Raw genomic sequence first — 17715 nt, forward strand, 5'->3', positions numbered from 1 at the left:
AAAAGAAGGATCGAAAGTGATGTTCAGTGATTGGATAGTTTTAGAAAATGGCAACAGTTACATTGTTCTGCAGCTCTATATAAGCAGGCTGACTGAGCTCCTCAGTTAGTTCTGTTCCAGCTTACAAATAAAGAGCTGCTTTGGAAGAATCGTTGTGTCGTCTGATATGTTCGCCCACAACTTAACAGTTTTTGTTGTTTACTTGGTTTATGATGACACTGAGATTGTAACTCCAGTATGGGTATGTTTTGCAGCCTGGAATGTCAACAGTGAACTCGGTTCTGATGTTGATCTTTACTATTCCATCTGAAAAACTGGCCTGCAAATTCAAATTATCTGCGTAGCGGAGTAAATTATGTAAGGAAGGAACTGCAGCCCAGGACAGGAAAAGAGGTAGTAAGGAAACACCTAGCTACTTTAAATGAATTCAAATCTCCAAGGCTGGATGAGCTGCATCCAAGGGCACTAAAGGAGCTTGCGGATGTAATCTCAGAGCCTTTGTAATCTCAGACCTTTGAGAATTCTTGGTGAACGGGTGAGGTCCCTGCAGACTGGAGGTGGGCAAATGTAGTCCCCATCTTTAAAAAGGGGAGGGGGAATAAGACCCAGGTAACTATTGATCAGTGAGCTTGACATTGATACCAGGAAAGGTCCTAGAACAGATAATTCACCCGTTGGTCTGTGAGCACTTAGAAAAGGATGCTGTGATTACTAAGACCCAGCATGGGTTTCTCAAAAATAAAGTATGCTAGATGAATCTCTTTTCTTTATTTGATGGAGTTACAAGCTTGGTGGATCAGGGGAATGCTGTGGACATGTATATCTTGGTTTCAGTAAGTCTCTTGACAAAGTCCCCCATGACATTCTTGCAAGGAAGCTGATAAAATGTGGACTGAATGAGGTAACTACCTTTATGTCAGAGGCATGACTTTTGCCCAGATTTATTGTGCAGTGTAGTCTGGAGTTTTTCCAGTGCTTTCTGGGGTTCATCTGTTCAGGGTCACTCTTTTACAGTGTGCAAAGTTTCTTGCACATAATTGTGTGTTCATAGTCTACTGCTGCATGTTAGGATTTGTGGGATGATCTAGTGTGTCCCACGGACGCGGGTGGCGCTGTGGGTAAAACCTCAGTGCCTAGGACTTGCCGATCGCATGGTCGGCGGTTCGAATCCCCGCGGCGGGGTGAGCTCCCGTCTTTCGGTCCCAGCTCCTGCCCACCTAGCAGTTCGAAAGCACCCCTAAGTGCAAGTAGATAAATAGGTACCGCTTTCTAGCGGGAAGGTAAACGGCGTTTCCGTGTGCTGCGCTGGTGCTGGCTCGCCAGAGCAGCTTCGTCACGCTGGCCACGTGACCCGGAAGTGTCTCCGGACAGCGCTGACCCCCAGTCTCTTAAGTGAGATGGGTGCACAACGCTAGAGTCGGACACGACTGGCCATACGGGCAGAGGTACCTTTACCTTTACCTTACCTAGTGTGTCCCAAACTGGTATTAGAAGTCCAACAGAACAGCACTATGTCAACTCAGTCACAAGTTCTGTTGAATTCAGTGACTGTCTTAGGTATGCAGGGTTTGGATTGTTGCAGAGTAAAAAGAAAGAAGAGAAGAGAAAAAGATTGAAAGAGTTGCTTATGTAGGACAAGGGATTTGAGGGAACCTGTGCAGATCCTTTTCAAGTCAACCCAAGAAGATATGGTCCCCCGCTTTAATCAATGGACTGACAGCACTTGAATGGATTGCTTATAGACGCAGAGTTTGTTTGGATAAATACGTATATTCATATATGTAGTAGGACAATAATATTACATATCTGTATAATAATGTATGGAAGTGTACATTTAGTGTGCTATATCTTTTTTCTTATTGCACTTTTTATTTATTTATCATTTGCACTTTTTCTCTTTTCTCTATTTTGTACAACTGACATTTTCTTAATATATTTTTTTTAAGTCAGAGGGGGGGTGGGGGTGGCTGGGTGGCTGTGGGTGTGTAAAGAATTACCTATGTTTTACCTGAAATTGTTCTCATTTCATAACTCACTGCGCCTGTAATTATGTTCCTTTTGTTGTTTAGAATGGGAAGAATCAAAACTGGAATTCCCTCCATGCTTGAAAACTGCTGCCCATAAATATCTCATCTGGCAATGTTGCCCACTCTGGTTGCAAATAAAGAAAATGGTGAAGAAAGTAATGATAAACCCTTTTGCTGAACTATTTATTACTCTGTGTATTATAGTGAATACTGTTTTAATGACATTCGAAAGAGTTCCAGAAACAAAGAACATGGTTTGCACAGGAAACAAAGTAAGTGAAGCCAAATCCTTATTAAGCTACATGCCAAGAATCACCTTTTTATTGTTTTACTGTTGGAGAATTTTGGAGTGCCTTTGAACTAAAATTGGTGCCTAGAAATTACGTTGAGGGCGTACCTAAAAAAATGTGTTCATACAAACCCTTTCTTCTCTAGTGGGTACTAGGACACACCATCAAGTGGGATAGCATTTCACCTGTTGCTTGAGGCAAGAAAAGCAATTATCAGTCCACAGGAAGCTCTCTCTTACCCTCTCCCTTGGAATGTCAGCTGAAATATCAGTTCATTTTCCTGCCTCACTTGAAGCAGTTTTATATTTCCCTTGTGCTCTGTTCTGGCCTGTTATTTCACTCATTGTTGTTATTATTATTATCTGTCAGTTCTGTCTGTGCTTGTAGGTTAGAGTTTCTGTGCGAATCTCATAGTAAGATTGAGAGAGTTAAATTCTGCCCCCGCCACGCAGGCCATCATGTACCTTGATGTGTGTATCCTTTTTCCTTCATACCTTTTCACCCTTAATTAATTACATTTGTGATCAGACATTCTTTCCCAAGTTAATGGTTTTCTGGTGCTGGTTGGGGCTAATGGAAATTGGAGTCCAGTATCATCTGGAGGGCCACAGATTAGCCACCCCTTCCCTAAAGGCATAGCTTGAATTTAACATATGAGACGTTTATTGTGTTCTGACATAATTTCTCTTGCAGGTTTTCACTGCCATTTTTACAGCTGAAATGATCCTCAAAATAATTGCTCTTGATCCCTACTACTATTTTCAAGAGGCTTGGAATATTTTTGACTGCCTTTTGGCTATTTTAGGTATAATAAGCTTGGTCACGAGGCGTCCCCTATCAATTTTCAGAATGGTAATGATGACTCTCCTGTTATAGTCACTTTAAATCTTCCACATTAAATCTATGGAATCTAGGGCTTACTTTCCTTGACACATTTATTTATTTATTTATTTATTTATTTATTTATTTATTTATTTAATAGTGAGTATATGTGGCAAAATCAGTAATTTCAATAAATTATGAGCAGATGACAATCAAACTGAGGGAACACTTAGAATATAGGGTTGTCATGAAATCTCTGAGATGCTTTAAAATACATTTTTACCTGTTCAAGAGAAAATAAAATAGTAAATTATATTGGTCACACCCACACTAGACATTTATATCACATGATTTCTCCCAAAGAATCATGAGAATAGTAGTTTATAATTCCCAGCACTTTACCAAACTACAATCCCCATGATACTTTGGGAGAAATCATATGCTTTAAATGCCTTGTATAGATATGACCATTGGAATTTAAATTGCATTTTCAGCTTCGTTTATAATACTGTGTGACAATCCTAAGACAGCATTTTATTTTAATGAAATAAGAATAGAACAGGAGCACAATCATAGACACACCCTTTAAAGGGTTTTCTTTTGAATACAGGATTGTCATGAAATAAGTCTATTTCATTAGAGATGTGTTCTGTGAAACAGAGTGCATGCTTGAATGCATCTTACTTTAGAGGAAGAAATTTGCATGTTGAAGCAAACTTCCATCCTCCTTCTCTGGACCAGGAACTGCAAATTCAATGCATATTAGATGCATATTCAAATTCAGGTTTCATCTATCTGCACTACATTATTTTTGAATGGTTGCACATCACAAAGTGTATTTATAGCTTCCTTTTGATGCAAATATGCTTAATTACATACAAATCATGCTGGTAGAACAATTTATCTATTTTTAATAATACTGGAAAATCAAGACTTAACTTTCTCCTTTTTTTTGCTGCTATTCTCTCCCTATCCCCTGCCCCCACCCTACAGCTGAGAATTTTCAAATTGTCCAAGTTTTGGCCAGCATTAAATAAGCTCATGAAAATAATGTGGAAATCAGTGGGCCCACTAAGCAACCTCACACTTGTTCTGATTTTTACCGTATTCATTTTTGCTGTGGTTGGCAAGCAGGGCTTTAGCCAAAGTTACAAAACATTTCGAGAAACATGTGAGAACAAAACGCAAATCTATAACAGTGACAGTACTGATGCCACCCATAAATGTAAATTACGATGGCATATGGAAGACTTCTTACATTCATTCCTTGTTATATTCCGAATTCTCTGTGGAGAATGGATCGAAACGATGTGGGGCTGTATGAAAGCTGCTGGGGAAGGCTGGTGCATTTTTCTGTTCATGCTGGTCCTGCTTTTAGGAAACCTAGTGGTAAGTTTTCAAAGAATTTCCTTATTCTATGGGACATATTTAAAATTATTTCTTCAGTAGGATTGTTTTCAAGAATGTTCTACACAATTTAGCTAAAACAGGCAGTGGTGAAACCACTCCTTAAGAAACCTTCACTGGATTAAGAAAACCTAACTACCGTAACTCGCCAGTTGCTAATCTCCCTTTCCTGAACAAGGTTCTGGAGTGAGTGGTCGCAAACCAGATCCTGGCGCTTTGGAAGAAACTAATTTTCTGGATCCATTTCAGTCAGGGTTTAGGCTCGGTTTAGGCACAGAAACTGCTTTGGTCGCCCTGTATGATAACCTCTGTCAACATATCCCTGTTAATTCTTCTTCACCTCTCAGTGACTTTCAATACAACTGACCATGATATCCTTCTGGAGCAACTGTCCAAACTAGCGGTGGGTGGCACCGTTTTGCAGTGGTTCTGGTCCAACTTGGGTAGACATTTCCAAATAGTATTGTTTGGGAGTGTTCTTCAGCCTTGTGGAGCCTTCAATGTGGGCTTCTTCAGCATTCAATTTTAACCCCTATGCTGTTTAGTATCTACATGAAACCACTGAGTGGAGTTATCCAGAGGTCTGGAGTATGTTGTCAGCAATACAGTGGTGCCTCGCAAGACGAAAAGAATCCGTTCCGCGAGTCTCTTCGTCTAGCGGTTTTTTCGTCTTGCGAAGCAAGCCCATTGACGGCTTAGCGGATTAGCGCTATTAGTGGCTTTTAGCAGCTTTTAGCGGCTTATCGGCTTAGCGGATAAGCAGATAAGTGGCTTAGCGACTTAGAAAAAGGGGGGGAAAGGGAAAAAAACCCGCAGGAACTCGCAAGACATTTTCGTCTTGCGAAGCAAGCCCATAGGAAATTCGTTTTGCGAAGCACCTCCAAAACGGAAAACTCTTTCGTCTAGTGAGTTTTCCGTCTTGCGAGGCATTCGTCTTGCGGGGCACCACTGTATGCTGATGACACACAGCTCTACTTTTCCTTTACATCTGCAGATGAGGTAGTGGATGTGCTGGACTGCCTCAGCAATGGATTAGATGAGAGCCAACAAACTGAAGCTCAATGCAGATGAGACTGAGGCACTGTTAGAGGGTGGCTCCCTAGACACTCATTTTCCTGTTCAGGAGATCAGCTGATAGCAATGCCATTAAAAACACAAAGAGGGTCAAGTACTGGGCTATTAAAAACAATTCACTGTACAGATGTTGTTGGTCTTTCCCCCAGCTGAGAAGGGAACAGAAACAGAAGACTTGAGAGGGGGAGATTGGCATGGGTAACAGGGGACGTGATGTCACCACAGGAAAAAATATGTCATTTTAAAATAGAGGTTTGGGAGCTGAGATTTTGGGAGGGAGAAGGGAGGGGCCAGAACTCCATGCAGCATTGGCTGAAGGAAGCTGCATGCAGAGACCTGGGAGCATGATTGGCTGTTGCTTTGAACCCAAGCTTGCTGAAGCTATGGGAGAAGCAACGGGAGGTACTCCCTCTGTTGGATATTCACTATTTGATGGACTGATCCAACACCCTCCACCAAAACTCAGGTTGCAAATGTGTGTGAAATAAACCATATTTCATAAAGACATGACAATCTCCCCTGTGCCTCATTCCCAAGGAACACAAACCGTGGTTAAGTGCCAAGACCCCTGGAATCCTCCTACCGCTCAGCAGAGATTGGAGTGCCCTGTACAATACTGAACGAATGGGAAGTCCTTTTTCTCTGGGGAAAACAGGAAGCAGTCGAAATGTGTTACTTTCCAAAATACCCTTTTCCACTCTCATTGTTTGCTTCATCTGGTTACTTTTCATTTAGGTCCTCAACCTCTTTATCGCTTTACTCCTGAGTTCCTTTAGTAGCAGTGATTCAGAAACTGAGGTAGATGAAGAGCAAGATAAGCCTCATGTGATCCCTGCTCACAGGGGGTTGCAATTTGTCAAACATCTGCTGTGGGACCGCTGTTGCAATGCCCTTGTGCAAAAGCTGAAGAAAGCAAGAACCAAGACCAAGGAGGTGACCATCCCAAAGGACAGTGCCACTGAGCCAAGGAAAGGGGTCCAGGAAAACTATGCTAGTGGTAAACGTTTGGAGAAGCTGCCAGTGGATCATTTTATGACAGACTTTAATACATTTGTCGGTGCTCCCCTTGCTGAAATGGAGACTTTAGGTGAGGAAGAAATTGATTGCAGCAAAGAGGTAAGAAACAGGCCCCACAAATGAACATTTCTGGTAGACAGCTGGTATAGACAAGCCTAGCCAAGAGGCTATGGTGAATAAATCATTCCAAGTATACACCATTACTATATGCTTCCATTGTGGCTGATCCATGTTACATATATTGGGATATTATACATTATTAAGTTTGTAAATGTAGTTGTTAACTGATGAACCAGATTCCATTTCTGTTTGTATACAAAGGCTTTGAAAACTAGTAGTCTAGCTTCTTGTGTGCAGTGTTAGGAACAAAATATATTTACTTTCATACTTTTCCCTAGGAGAACAACTTGCAAAAGAGAAGAGAGAAATTCAAAAGGTCAAGACAAATGCTGTCTTCTGATATTTCCAAAAGTACCAATGTTTGGTCTTTGAGTGTTCCCAAGGTAAAGCAAAGGAAAATGTGATCATTATAGCTCTATTGCTTGCTGAGAGCGGCATTCTGCATTTCCAGGAAAGTGGTATATTCTACTTTTTTATTTTAGTGTATTCCACTTTTATATTGTGGAAGTATTTTTGCTTCTCTCCCTGAAAAACAAAGGACACCTACCGTAGTTTGGGGGTAGGTCCTTTCTCTGAGGCTGGGAAAGCAGTCTTCGTTTCTATGTCTGTAGAAGGATGCTTGATCATCCTGTATTTGGGTTGGTGAGCTGTAGAAGAGCTCACCATATTTTATAAGCTCTTGGCAAAAAAGGAACATTTCTCCTAATATGCACATTTTTGTAAGCAACTTCACCATATATAATGCATTTTTATATGCTATTTTCACAAATACAGTCGTTCCTTGGTTGTCGAACGCCTTGGTACTCGGACATTTTGGCTCCCGAACACTGTAAACCCGGAAGTGCGTGTCCTGGTTTGTGAACATTTTTTGGAAGCCAAATGTCCAACATGGCTTCCGATTGAGTGCAGGAAGCTCCTGCAGCCAATCGGAAGCTGCACCTTGGTTTTTGAACCATTCCAGAAGTTGAATGGACTCCTGGACTCGATTAAGTTCAACAACCAAGGTACCACTGTATCAGCGGTGGAGGAAGCCACTTGGGCTCCTGGGGCAGTGCGCCCAGGGGCAGTGCGAGCTGCACATAGGGGCGAGGTGCACTGTGGGGCCTCCGGAGTCTGCCTGCCTGCTCCCACTCAACCTCCCTACAGTTGGGGGGGAAGCAGGGGGCGGACCGTTTGGGTAGCACAGAGCCTGCGTGCACCCAAGCCACTGCGTCTCTCCCAGGAGCGCACTGCAGGCCCCGCAGTGAGTGCTGCCCGGCCTTTTGTCACCCCTCCTCGGTGGTGACACTTGGGGCGGATCACACCCACCACATACCCTTCCTCCGCCCCAACACTGTATATGCATTTTAGTACACTTCTTTTTGGTTGAAGAACTGCCTTGCAAAATTTGGAGAAATGTGAATTTCAAAGGATAGCTGTCTTTTGGTGCATGTATTGTTTCAGGAATTAAAAATCATATTTCAATGTGAATCCAAACAAATTTCTCTCCCACATCTGTGGTGGTGCCCAGTCAGTGGATTGCTCTCCCTATTGAAGTATAACCGGCACAACTATTACAAACATTTTGGCTTAAGTTCAAAACTCACTTAATGGCCCTGGCATTTTAAAGTTTGTCTGTTCCATTTGTTTTTTTAAACTGCCTCTAATGCTTTTATTTGTTTTATATTTCTATACTTCATCCTGGTATCTTTTGTAGATGAAGCATGGTCTAGAATAATTCTTAATAAATAAGTTGATTGCAAAAAGTGTTTGGATCACAAAAAGCTTGCAGGAGAAGGTTAAGCTTCCCTTTCCTCAATGCTGCTGGTGCAATCAAATTTGTGTCCCCCTGAGGCTGCATTTCAACAATAGAAGAATAAATAGTAATACTGTTGCAAGCCATCCCAATCTTCGAGCAGTGTGAGTTTCCAGGAGTTTCAGGCGCATAGCAGGGTTCATATTTCCTTCAGATGAGGGACAGTGGAGACTGTGGTGTCTTTACGATATATGGCTTAATTACACATATATACTACCTCAGCCTACAATGTTCATAGCAGCAACACCCCAAAAGAGACTTGCTTCTCCCTTAGCCATATTCATGGATTCAAGCAGAAATCAGGCATAACTCTCTCTCTGGTCTCCTAGCCTGCTGCTTGCAACCTCTAGCTTCTAGCTCACATAACTCTACTCTCATCTCTCACCTTTGTCTTCCTAAGAACCAGCTAGTTAAAGGAAGGGGCACCACCCATTAGGCCATTGGTGCAGAGCCACTTCTTTTGTTTTCTTAATGGCCTGTTACTTCACCAGGAAGTATTCTGGCTAATAGAAGCGGACACGGAGCAATGGATCCAAACTACAAGAAAAAAGATTCCACCTAAACATTAGGAAGAACTTCCTGACAGTGAGAGCTGTTTGACAGTGGAATTTGCTGCCAAGGAGTGTGGTGGAGTCTCCTTCTTTGGAGGTCTTTAAGCAGAGGCTTGACAACCATATGTCAGGAGTGCTCTGATGGTGTTTCCTGCTTGGCAGGGGGTTGGACTCGATGGCCCTTGTGGTCTCTTCCAACTCTATGATTCTATAAGTGAGAAGAAGGGGCCATTTGGTATAAGTTGCACATATATGGGAAAAAACCAAGAGGCTAAATATCCCTAAGCTATGTTCAAATATATAAAAGGATGTCACATAGAGGAGGGAGAAAGGTTGTTTTCTGCTGCTCCAGAGAAGCGGACACGGAGCAATGGATCCAAACTACAAGAAAAAAGATTCCACCTAAACATTAGGAAGAACTTCTTGACAGTGAGAGCTGTTCGACAGTGGAATTTGCTGCCAAGGAGTGTGGTGGAGTCTTTAAGCAGAGGCTTGACAGCCATATGTCAGGAGTGCTCTGATGGTGTTTCCTGCTTGGCAGGGGGTTGGACTCGATGGCCCTTGTAGTCTCTTCCAACTCTATGATTCTATGATTCTATTCTATGATTCTAATACAGATTGGCAGCAGCTCTTCAGAGTTTTACAAAAGAGTATTTCCCAGCCCAGTTTGGTGATATTGGAGATCAAGCACAGGAGTTTCTCACTAGATGACAGTCCATTAAGTGGGTTATCATTACCACATGACATCCGAAGGCAGGAAATGCATGCAAATTCAAAGAAATAGGACTGTTCTACTTTATATTTCCCCAGTCCATTTCCTGCCTTTCAGCCATCTGATTTTCTTTCCCAGTCTTCTCTCCAATCCTTTAGCTACTGTTGTACGTTTCTGTCAAACTAGTAATCATTTTCTGAGTTTCTCCCTCATTATTGTTCATTGTGTGTGATTTCAGGTATTCCCCCCCTATCAGATCAGGTTTCAGTCCCCCACCTCTCAGCATCTTGCCTTACCGACCATCTTTCAGTCAGCAGCAACTATAGCAGCTCTGTTGGCAAATGGGGTATCCTTGAGAAATGCCAAGTGTCTGCTTGGTCCACACCTGATACTTTTACCAAGCATTACTTGTACCCTTTTAAAATGTGGCTCTTTTATGGGAGGTGTTAGTGGGTTGTTGTTTTTATTCTGATTATATACAGTATGTTGTGATCTTTTCTGTGAACTGCCCTGAGACCTCCGGGTTCAGGGCAGTATATACTGTAAACTCAATAAACAGTATTTACTGTAAACTCAATAAAAAGATCCCTCTGTGGGCCGGATCGCTCATGGGCCCATGATTTTCAGCATCTGTGTCTGCGCAGACACGATTTCCGGCACCAAGGAAGCGAGTCCCCGCGCTGCACCAATTTAGCGCAGCGCATGAGCGGGCATCTCATTTCAGGGGCGGCTCGGGGGCTGGTCAAACGATCTCCACGGGCCACTTCCGGCCCATGGGCCTTAGGCTGCTGACCCCTGATCCAGAGAGAAAGGGACTGTTGGTCTCACCTGAAAGGTGTTTCTCCTGGATAGCAGTCCATCAAGGCCTCGTCCTACATGTGCAAAAGGGCAGCTGCCATTCTGCCATTTATTTCTGCATTGCTTTTAATTTATTATTAAACTGGTTGAAGTTGTTTGCTTAATGCATTTTTTATATCATCAGCATGTGTTATTCTAATGTATTTTCTATATTCAGGATTAATTTTCTGTGCCTTTTGTGTTTGTGCTTGTGTTTTCTCTTTATTTTTCTGTCTTGTTTTTGAGTATAATACATCCTTCTGGTCTTCTCATGAAATGTACTGGGAAGATATAGAGCTGGGCAGTCCTACTTCCTCATATTTTACATTCATTTCCCTTCAAATGCTAAGTGTTGATGATTGCCCACTTGATGGACTATAATGCTAGAGAAACACCTTCAGATGAGACCAGTGGTCCCTTCTGCATGCAAAGCATGTGCTTTTCCATTGAGCCACCACCCTTCCCCATCATTGGTCAGTTACATTAAGAGGATACTGTTTTTTCTTGTTTTCTTTTTGTGTTCAGAGCGTGGATCTTGAGAGCAGCTGTTCTGAGGCCAGCACGGTAGATGAGAGGTCTCCCATCTGCATTTTCCCTATAACCAAGAAGGAGCCTGTGGCCTGTTTTCCACAAGGTGACAGACTAGCTTTATTGGCATATAATATGATTTTTTAATTTATAATTTATTTGAGATAGTCATTTCTTTTTTGGGTAAGGTGATCAACAGAGCAGTCGCTGCCCAGTTACAGATGAACCTAGGTGAAGCAGATTATCTAGACCCATTTCATTGTGGCTTCACTCCTGGGCACAATACTGAAACAGTCTTGGTTACTCTGATTGATGAGGGAAGACCAGGAGTGCTATTCATCTCTTGGCCATGTTGACCATTGACTAAGGTATCCTGACACAGCTCTGGGGGGTATTATAGTGGTTCTTCTCCTACCTACAGGGGTGCTACCAGAGAATACAATTCAGGGACTTTTGTCTGGCCCCATGATATCTCTATTATGGAGAACCACTAGGTTCTATCTTGTCCTCTGTGTGCTTAACATCACTCTCAAGCCACTGGGAGGAGTCATCCAGGGATTTGGGGCACAAAGTTACCAATATGAGGATGACATTTATTGGGGTAGATCTAAGGAAATTCATTTCTGATCTACTCTCAATCTAATTATTCTGGCCTTTATATGGGGACCAGCCATTGGCAACTGGGAAGCTGGTAGCTTTTTGCAACTTTATCTTCTCATGAACAAATATTCCAGTGTATTAGTTCACACAAGAAACTCTTGCTCTGCACTCTGCGGATGTGCTGCTTGTGCTAGTTACATATAAGGCCACCAGCAGAATGTTCCAGAGATAGGAAGAAAAGAGGAAATAATTTGCTATTTTCTCCTCCAAAGATGCTAAATGTTAAAAAGACTGGTTTCCTACTGATTCTCAGAACACTGATAATTTCTGTATTTGATTTCTCTTTATTTCAGTGTTGGTCAAGTTCTTCCCATGTTGCACAGTGAATACTGATAAATTTCCAGGCAACACTTGGTGGAGGTTTAGAAAAACCTGCTACAGAATTGTAAAACATAGTTGGTTTGAATCTTTTATCATATTTATGATATTACTGAGCAGTGGTGTTCTGGTAAGCTTACTATGATATCCTCAAAATAAGAGTATTATTAATTTTTTGGTCTTGTGTTCAGCTCTGAATTTTCTTTTTTCCTATAGTTGCTGAAATCTGTTTAATAGGATGTTAGGTGGTTTTTTTAATATATATATATATATATATATATATATATATATATATTCCTTGATATTATATAATCATACCTAGTGTATTCCATTTTATTGATGCATGAGTAACAGTGCAAACATTCTTAGATAAACAATGGCCAAAATCCAAAGAACCATGCAGCTAGATCCAAGGGAACTTTTGACTTGTTCTTCTTGAACAGTAGCCCTTCATTTTACATGACAATCCATTTTTTAAAGTGGATTGGAGGTTCTATCAGACAAAATAATGCTGGGCACTTAAAGCAGCTCTTTAGATTCCAACTGATAAAAGTGAGGCTTGCTTGCTTTTTAAAGTATTTTTAAAAGTATATGTTTATATTTTTAAGAGTATTTTATAAAAGATCCCAGTTAATTGATTGCTGGGATTTCCTTCAGAACTCTCCAGATATATTGCACTAGGTTTCACTGGTATGAACTGAATGGAATCTTTATTAATGGTATAGAAACTCAGGCATGCTGGGTATAAAGTAATAAAGCATTTTTATTCCAAGCCCCCACAACAGACTTGCATATGAAAAGAAGTTCATTTATAGGGGCCATTTATGTAAACTCAAATGGATCTCACCCAGTCCTTAGCTTCTGTTGCTACGCAGATGGCCAGAACTCTGAGCACAGGCTAGAAGTTGGTGGTCACTGAAGAGTGGTATCCCACACCCAAACTTTGTACAGTCTAGTTTCTTCCTCCAAATCAGGATTTTATATAACCACTAGCCAAAGTCCAGTTGGCCATATGAACAATCTGCTATTTCAAGATACAGGTAGGTAGTCGTGTTGGTCTGTCGTAGTCGAAACAAAATAAAAAAAAATCCTTCCAGTAGCACCTTAGAGACCAACTAAGTTTGTTATTGGTATGAGCTTTCGTGTGCATGCACACTTCTTCAGATACTACTCTTCTAAGGTGCTACTGGAAGGATTTTTTTTAATTTCAAGATAAACATCCTATTGGTTAAAAACCCCATATCTGTGGATCATAGTATGCTCAATTTTGTAGCTTGAAATGGCCATATAAGAGATTGTGGCATGCTTCAGTTGTGTGCATGGCACATGATACAATGTTCCTGTTATATAACAATCTAATGCATACTAACCCCTTAACCTATATTTCCCCCAGCTATTCAATCTTTGATACATAATCCCAGCAATTATGCAATGCTCATGCCTTCTATATATTGCCTATTAGGCCTATGGGGTTTCCAGTTCGTGACTAGGTTTTTTCCTCTTGCAGGCTTTTATGTGTAAGCAGTTGGGTTCAAAGCAATGGAGAGCTATAGTTGGAATCTTACATCCAGTATAGGCATAATTATTAAGGACCCCTAGGCCAGTGCTATGGTCGTAAGAACCATCTTTGATGTCACAATGCTACACTTTGACAAATAATATAGGCCTAAGATTTCTACATTGACATTTAATTTTACTACATACTTGGCAAAAAATGTTGAATCTTGAACATGGGAGTAGGGTTCACACAGTGAACCTCAGAGATCAATGTTGTAGTACTTCTTAAACTTTAATCAGCTGGAAGAAGCCCTTCCCCAATGAATGCCAAGTGAGTGGGCTGCACCCTTTTTCATCACATTGCACAAATTTTAAATATCCCACTAGTGAATTCTAAATCACATCTGATTTCTGAAATACTAGATCTTTGAAGACATCTACCTTGCTGAGAGAAAGACCATAAAAATCATACTGGAATATGCAGATATATTTTTCTTCTACATCTTTTTCCTGGAGATGCTTCTGAAATGGGTGGCTTATGGCTTCAGAAAATATTTCACCAATGCTTGGTGTTGGCTTGATTTCTTTATTGTATGTGTAAGTATGTGTAGCAAAATAATGTGGTTAGCCCTAGGAACACTATGTATTTTGACTTGCTTTGGGGGGGGGTGCATGCTGTCCCATCTCAGGCAACATACTGTTGATTTAAATCAATGATCAGTGTCAGTGTCCCTGATCTTTGACATAGGGAAGGCAATTGGTGGAGGAAAGGCAGGGTCAAGGGGAGGGGAATCTAATACATTCTGGATTCCACAGAGAAACAAATCAGCATGGGAAGAATTCCCTGAAGACACAATGTTTGAAAACCATAACTCCACATCAAGAATGGCGCATGGGAAACCACTTAAACAAAATTGTATTAATTTGGAAATAATTTGTATAAATGAGTTAACAATTGGAAAATCAATAAAAAATAATTGGCATAAGAAAACTATAACTCCAAAGATATGTTTTACAAGTAAACAGCCCGTGTTTTTCCTTTCTTTCCCTTTTTTTATCACAGGTTTCCTTTCCTGCAAAAACAGTTGGAACAAAGGGAAGAGATCTGTGTGATAGCCGTATCTCCACAAAATCTCTCAGAACTTTAAGAGCCCTGAGACCTCTTCGTGCATTGTCCAGATTTAAAGGGATAAAGGTACCAAATACAGTTTTTCTGTTACATGTCCCACAAAGCTAAGGCTGTGTTGAGCTGGTAGTAGGGATGGCAAAATCTATCCCATTCTGTTCCATTCTAATCCATCCAATCCCAGTCAATATGTGGGTATCTTGAACTACGTTATACCCTGCTCCTATGTTGATTTTTAAAAAGGAAATTCAGATAATTTTAGATAATTCCAGGGAAATCCTAAACAACCCAAACATAAAAAGAGTCACAAAATGCACACATAACAAAACAAGTAGTATTTAGGACTCTATTTTTCCTGTTTTAACACTATAAAGCTGCTTGGACATGAAGTCATTTCCTGCATCATTTCAAAAAGTGTTTTGAAGCTTCTTCAAGCACACACAATTGGTAAAACAATTGACAGGCATCTTGCCTGGTACCCCTACTTTAAAAGGCGGTCTTTTAATTGTTATTTTATGAATGGAAAACTGAGTTAGTGACTTGCTCAAGACTACCTTTTGACCTGGGATTTGGACCCACTTCCCCATAGCAAATTCTAGCACCATATTCACTCAATTGGTGGTGCTCATTTGTAAATCAGGAGAAAGATCCATACTTAATCGTGTAATTGCCACGTGATTATCAGATTGCTTGGTTATGTGCTATCATTGCTTAGAGCCATTGGTAGACTGATTCTGTTCATTGAATAACTGATTGTGTGTTTCATTTTCTCATTTAAGGTTGTAGTGAATGCACTCGCAGGAGCTATCCCTTCGATTGGGAATGTGCTGCTTGTCTGTATTGTTCTCTGGCTCCCATTTAACATCCTAGGAGTACAACTGTTTGGAGGAAAATTTTGGAAATGCAGTGATGCGTCTTTAAAAAATAAAACTGTCTGTGAAAGTCAGAATTCCAAATGGAGTAATACGGATGTCAACTTTGATCATGTCGGGAAGGGGTATCTGGCTCTCCTCCAGGTGGTATGTTCAATCACACATAGTTTCTTTGGCAAGAGAACAATCTTGGCAAGCCACATATGTGGAGCCAAAGAATAACAGATTATTGAAATTAGAGGTGATAGAAAATTTCTAAAGAATTCAGAATTTGCTTTTGAAATTCAGTTTTGAAGGATTTTTTTTTAAAAAAGAAAAAATACACACAAGAGCAACCTTAAATATTAATAAATATTGCTGATTGCTGTTAAACTGCACATTGAGATTGCGAGTTTGAACCTAATCCATGATCTGAAGCTGAAACTAGCTCCATGATCCAGGGCTTCACAATGCCTGTGTTCTAAAATGCTACAGAGGATGTACTATTATATTTCTGAAGTATATCTCTCTCCAATAGAAGACCTGTACAAACATAAAGTGCAGAGAACGCTCAAGGGGAGGGATGGTAGTGTGAGCATGTTAGCTCCACCGCTATTCCAGTGTTGTTCCTTGATTTGTGAATGGTGACTGTGCAAAGAGGGAAGGCTCCTGTATCTGGAGGCACTCAATGTATTTTGGAACCCTCATTTTTCAAAGTTCCAAAATGTGCATTTTGAAGGGGATGTTTCCTCTGGTCTGGTTTTTTAGAGACAACTATTATATTGGCGTGGAACGCAGGTGGCGCTGTGGGTTAAACCACAGAGCCTAGGACTTGCCAATCAGAAGGTCGGCGGTTCGAATCCCCGCAACGGGGTGAGCTCCCGTTGCTCGGTCCCTGCTCCTGCCAACCTAGCAGTTTGAAAGCACGTCAAAGTGCAAGTACATAAATAGGTACCGCTCCGGCGGGAAGGTAAACGGCGTTTCCGTGTGCTGCTCTGGTTCGCCAGAAGCCGCTTAGTCATGCTGGCCACATGACCCGGAAGCTCTATGCCCACTCCCTCGGCCAATAAAACGAGATGAGCGCCGCAACCCCAGAGTCAGTCACGACTGGACCTAATGGTCAGGGGCCCCTTTACCTTTATTATATTGGCAATGGAAAGTCTGTTTCTGTGCCCCTGAACAGCGTAAGATAACAAAATAAAAAATATTTTTTATATATAGGCAAGCACCTTCTATGCCAACTTTTAAATGCTTGCTGAAAACTTTTTATTCTTCCAGGGATTGCCTATGTAGGCAATTAAGAGTACATCTCCCACAATGGTCTATTGATGTTTGTACAGTGTCTTTGTCCATGCATGAGTTAGGCATGTGGATAGACAAATATGGCTGCACCTGTTAAGTCTAGTGCATCCCTTAGCATACTCCTCAGGAGAGGGTGGCAAACCAAATGGGTGTTGGACTGTCAGACAGACTAGGAAAAACAATTTACAGAATACTTCCATAACTTGGTTTGTTTATATATATATATATTTTGCCAGGCAACCTTTAAGGGCTGGATGGAGATTATGTATGCTGCAGTAGATGCACCTTCAAAAGTAAGCCATGAAAAGTTACAGCATTTGTCCTTTTTAGATGCTTTGTTGCATTTTTATTGACCGGTTACACTATTAAGTTGTACTATGTACTATGTACTTTTAGAATTGTTACAGCTTTCACCCCAAAGAATCTTGGGAACTGGAGTTTGGTGAGGTTGCTTACAGCTGCAAGATAGGGATGGGATGAAGGACATTTCTCCTTGCAGACCACATTTTAAACTATTTTTCTCCCAGTGGGTGTTATTCCAGCCTGAATTAAAACACCTCATTTTTACACTCAAAAATGTTTACTTTTAGTTTGTGAAATTAAAATTATTCAGCCCTGAAAGAAACATCTCCCTCATATCTCTCAGCAAGCTTCCTGAGTAGAAGGAAGCAGGCTCAGAACAGTAACTCCTAGAGAGATGTTGTAGACAGCTTTCTCTGATAGTGAGTAATTGCAAAATCACAACTATGAACTGGAAGTGCTTCATCTTATGATGATTATA

At 41.0% G+C, this 17715-nt stretch overlaps 1 protein-coding gene and 1 long non-coding RNA gene across 3 annotated transcripts in view; one reads left to right on the top strand and one right to left on the bottom strand.

Annotated features, from left to right (window-relative positions):
- Positions 1-17715, top strand: part of LOC309325876 (sodium channel protein type 5 subunit alpha-like) — a 43927-nt gene that overhangs the window by 19039 nt on the left and 7173 nt on the right. For both annotated transcript variants that reach the window (XM_081834184.1, XM_081834185.1), the window contains 11 exons: positions 2070-2299; positions 3011-3169; positions 4133-4528; positions 6356-6736; positions 7036-7140; positions 11178-11286; positions 12134-12288; positions 14079-14252; positions 14719-14850; positions 15561-15800; positions 17171-17227. In XM_081834184.1, coding sequence (XP_081690310.1) covers positions 2070-2299; positions 3011-3169; positions 4133-4528; positions 6356-6736; positions 7036-7140; positions 11178-11286; positions 12134-12288; positions 14079-14252; positions 14719-14850; positions 15561-15800; positions 17171-17227 — 2138 coding nt within the window. The remainder of the gene's footprint in view (positions 1-2069; positions 2300-3010; positions 3170-4132; positions 4529-6355; positions 6737-7035; positions 7141-11177; positions 11287-12133; positions 12289-14078; positions 14253-14718; positions 14851-15560; positions 15801-17170; positions 17228-17715) is intronic.
- The window catches only part of LOC309326100, a 39140-nt gene continuing 36104 nt past the window's right edge, over positions 14680-17715 (bottom strand). The window contains exon 4 of the long non-coding RNA XR_014150147.1: positions 14680-14728. This is a non-coding gene — a long non-coding RNA (uncharacterized lncRNA). The remainder of the gene's footprint in view (positions 14729-17715) is intronic.

The sequence above is a fragment of the Podarcis erhardii genome (genome assembly GCF_964252035.2).
Source record: "Podarcis erhardii genome assembly, chromosome: 12".
Classification (NCBI taxonomy): Eukaryota; Metazoa; Chordata; class Lepidosauria; order Squamata; family Lacertidae; genus Podarcis; species Podarcis erhardii.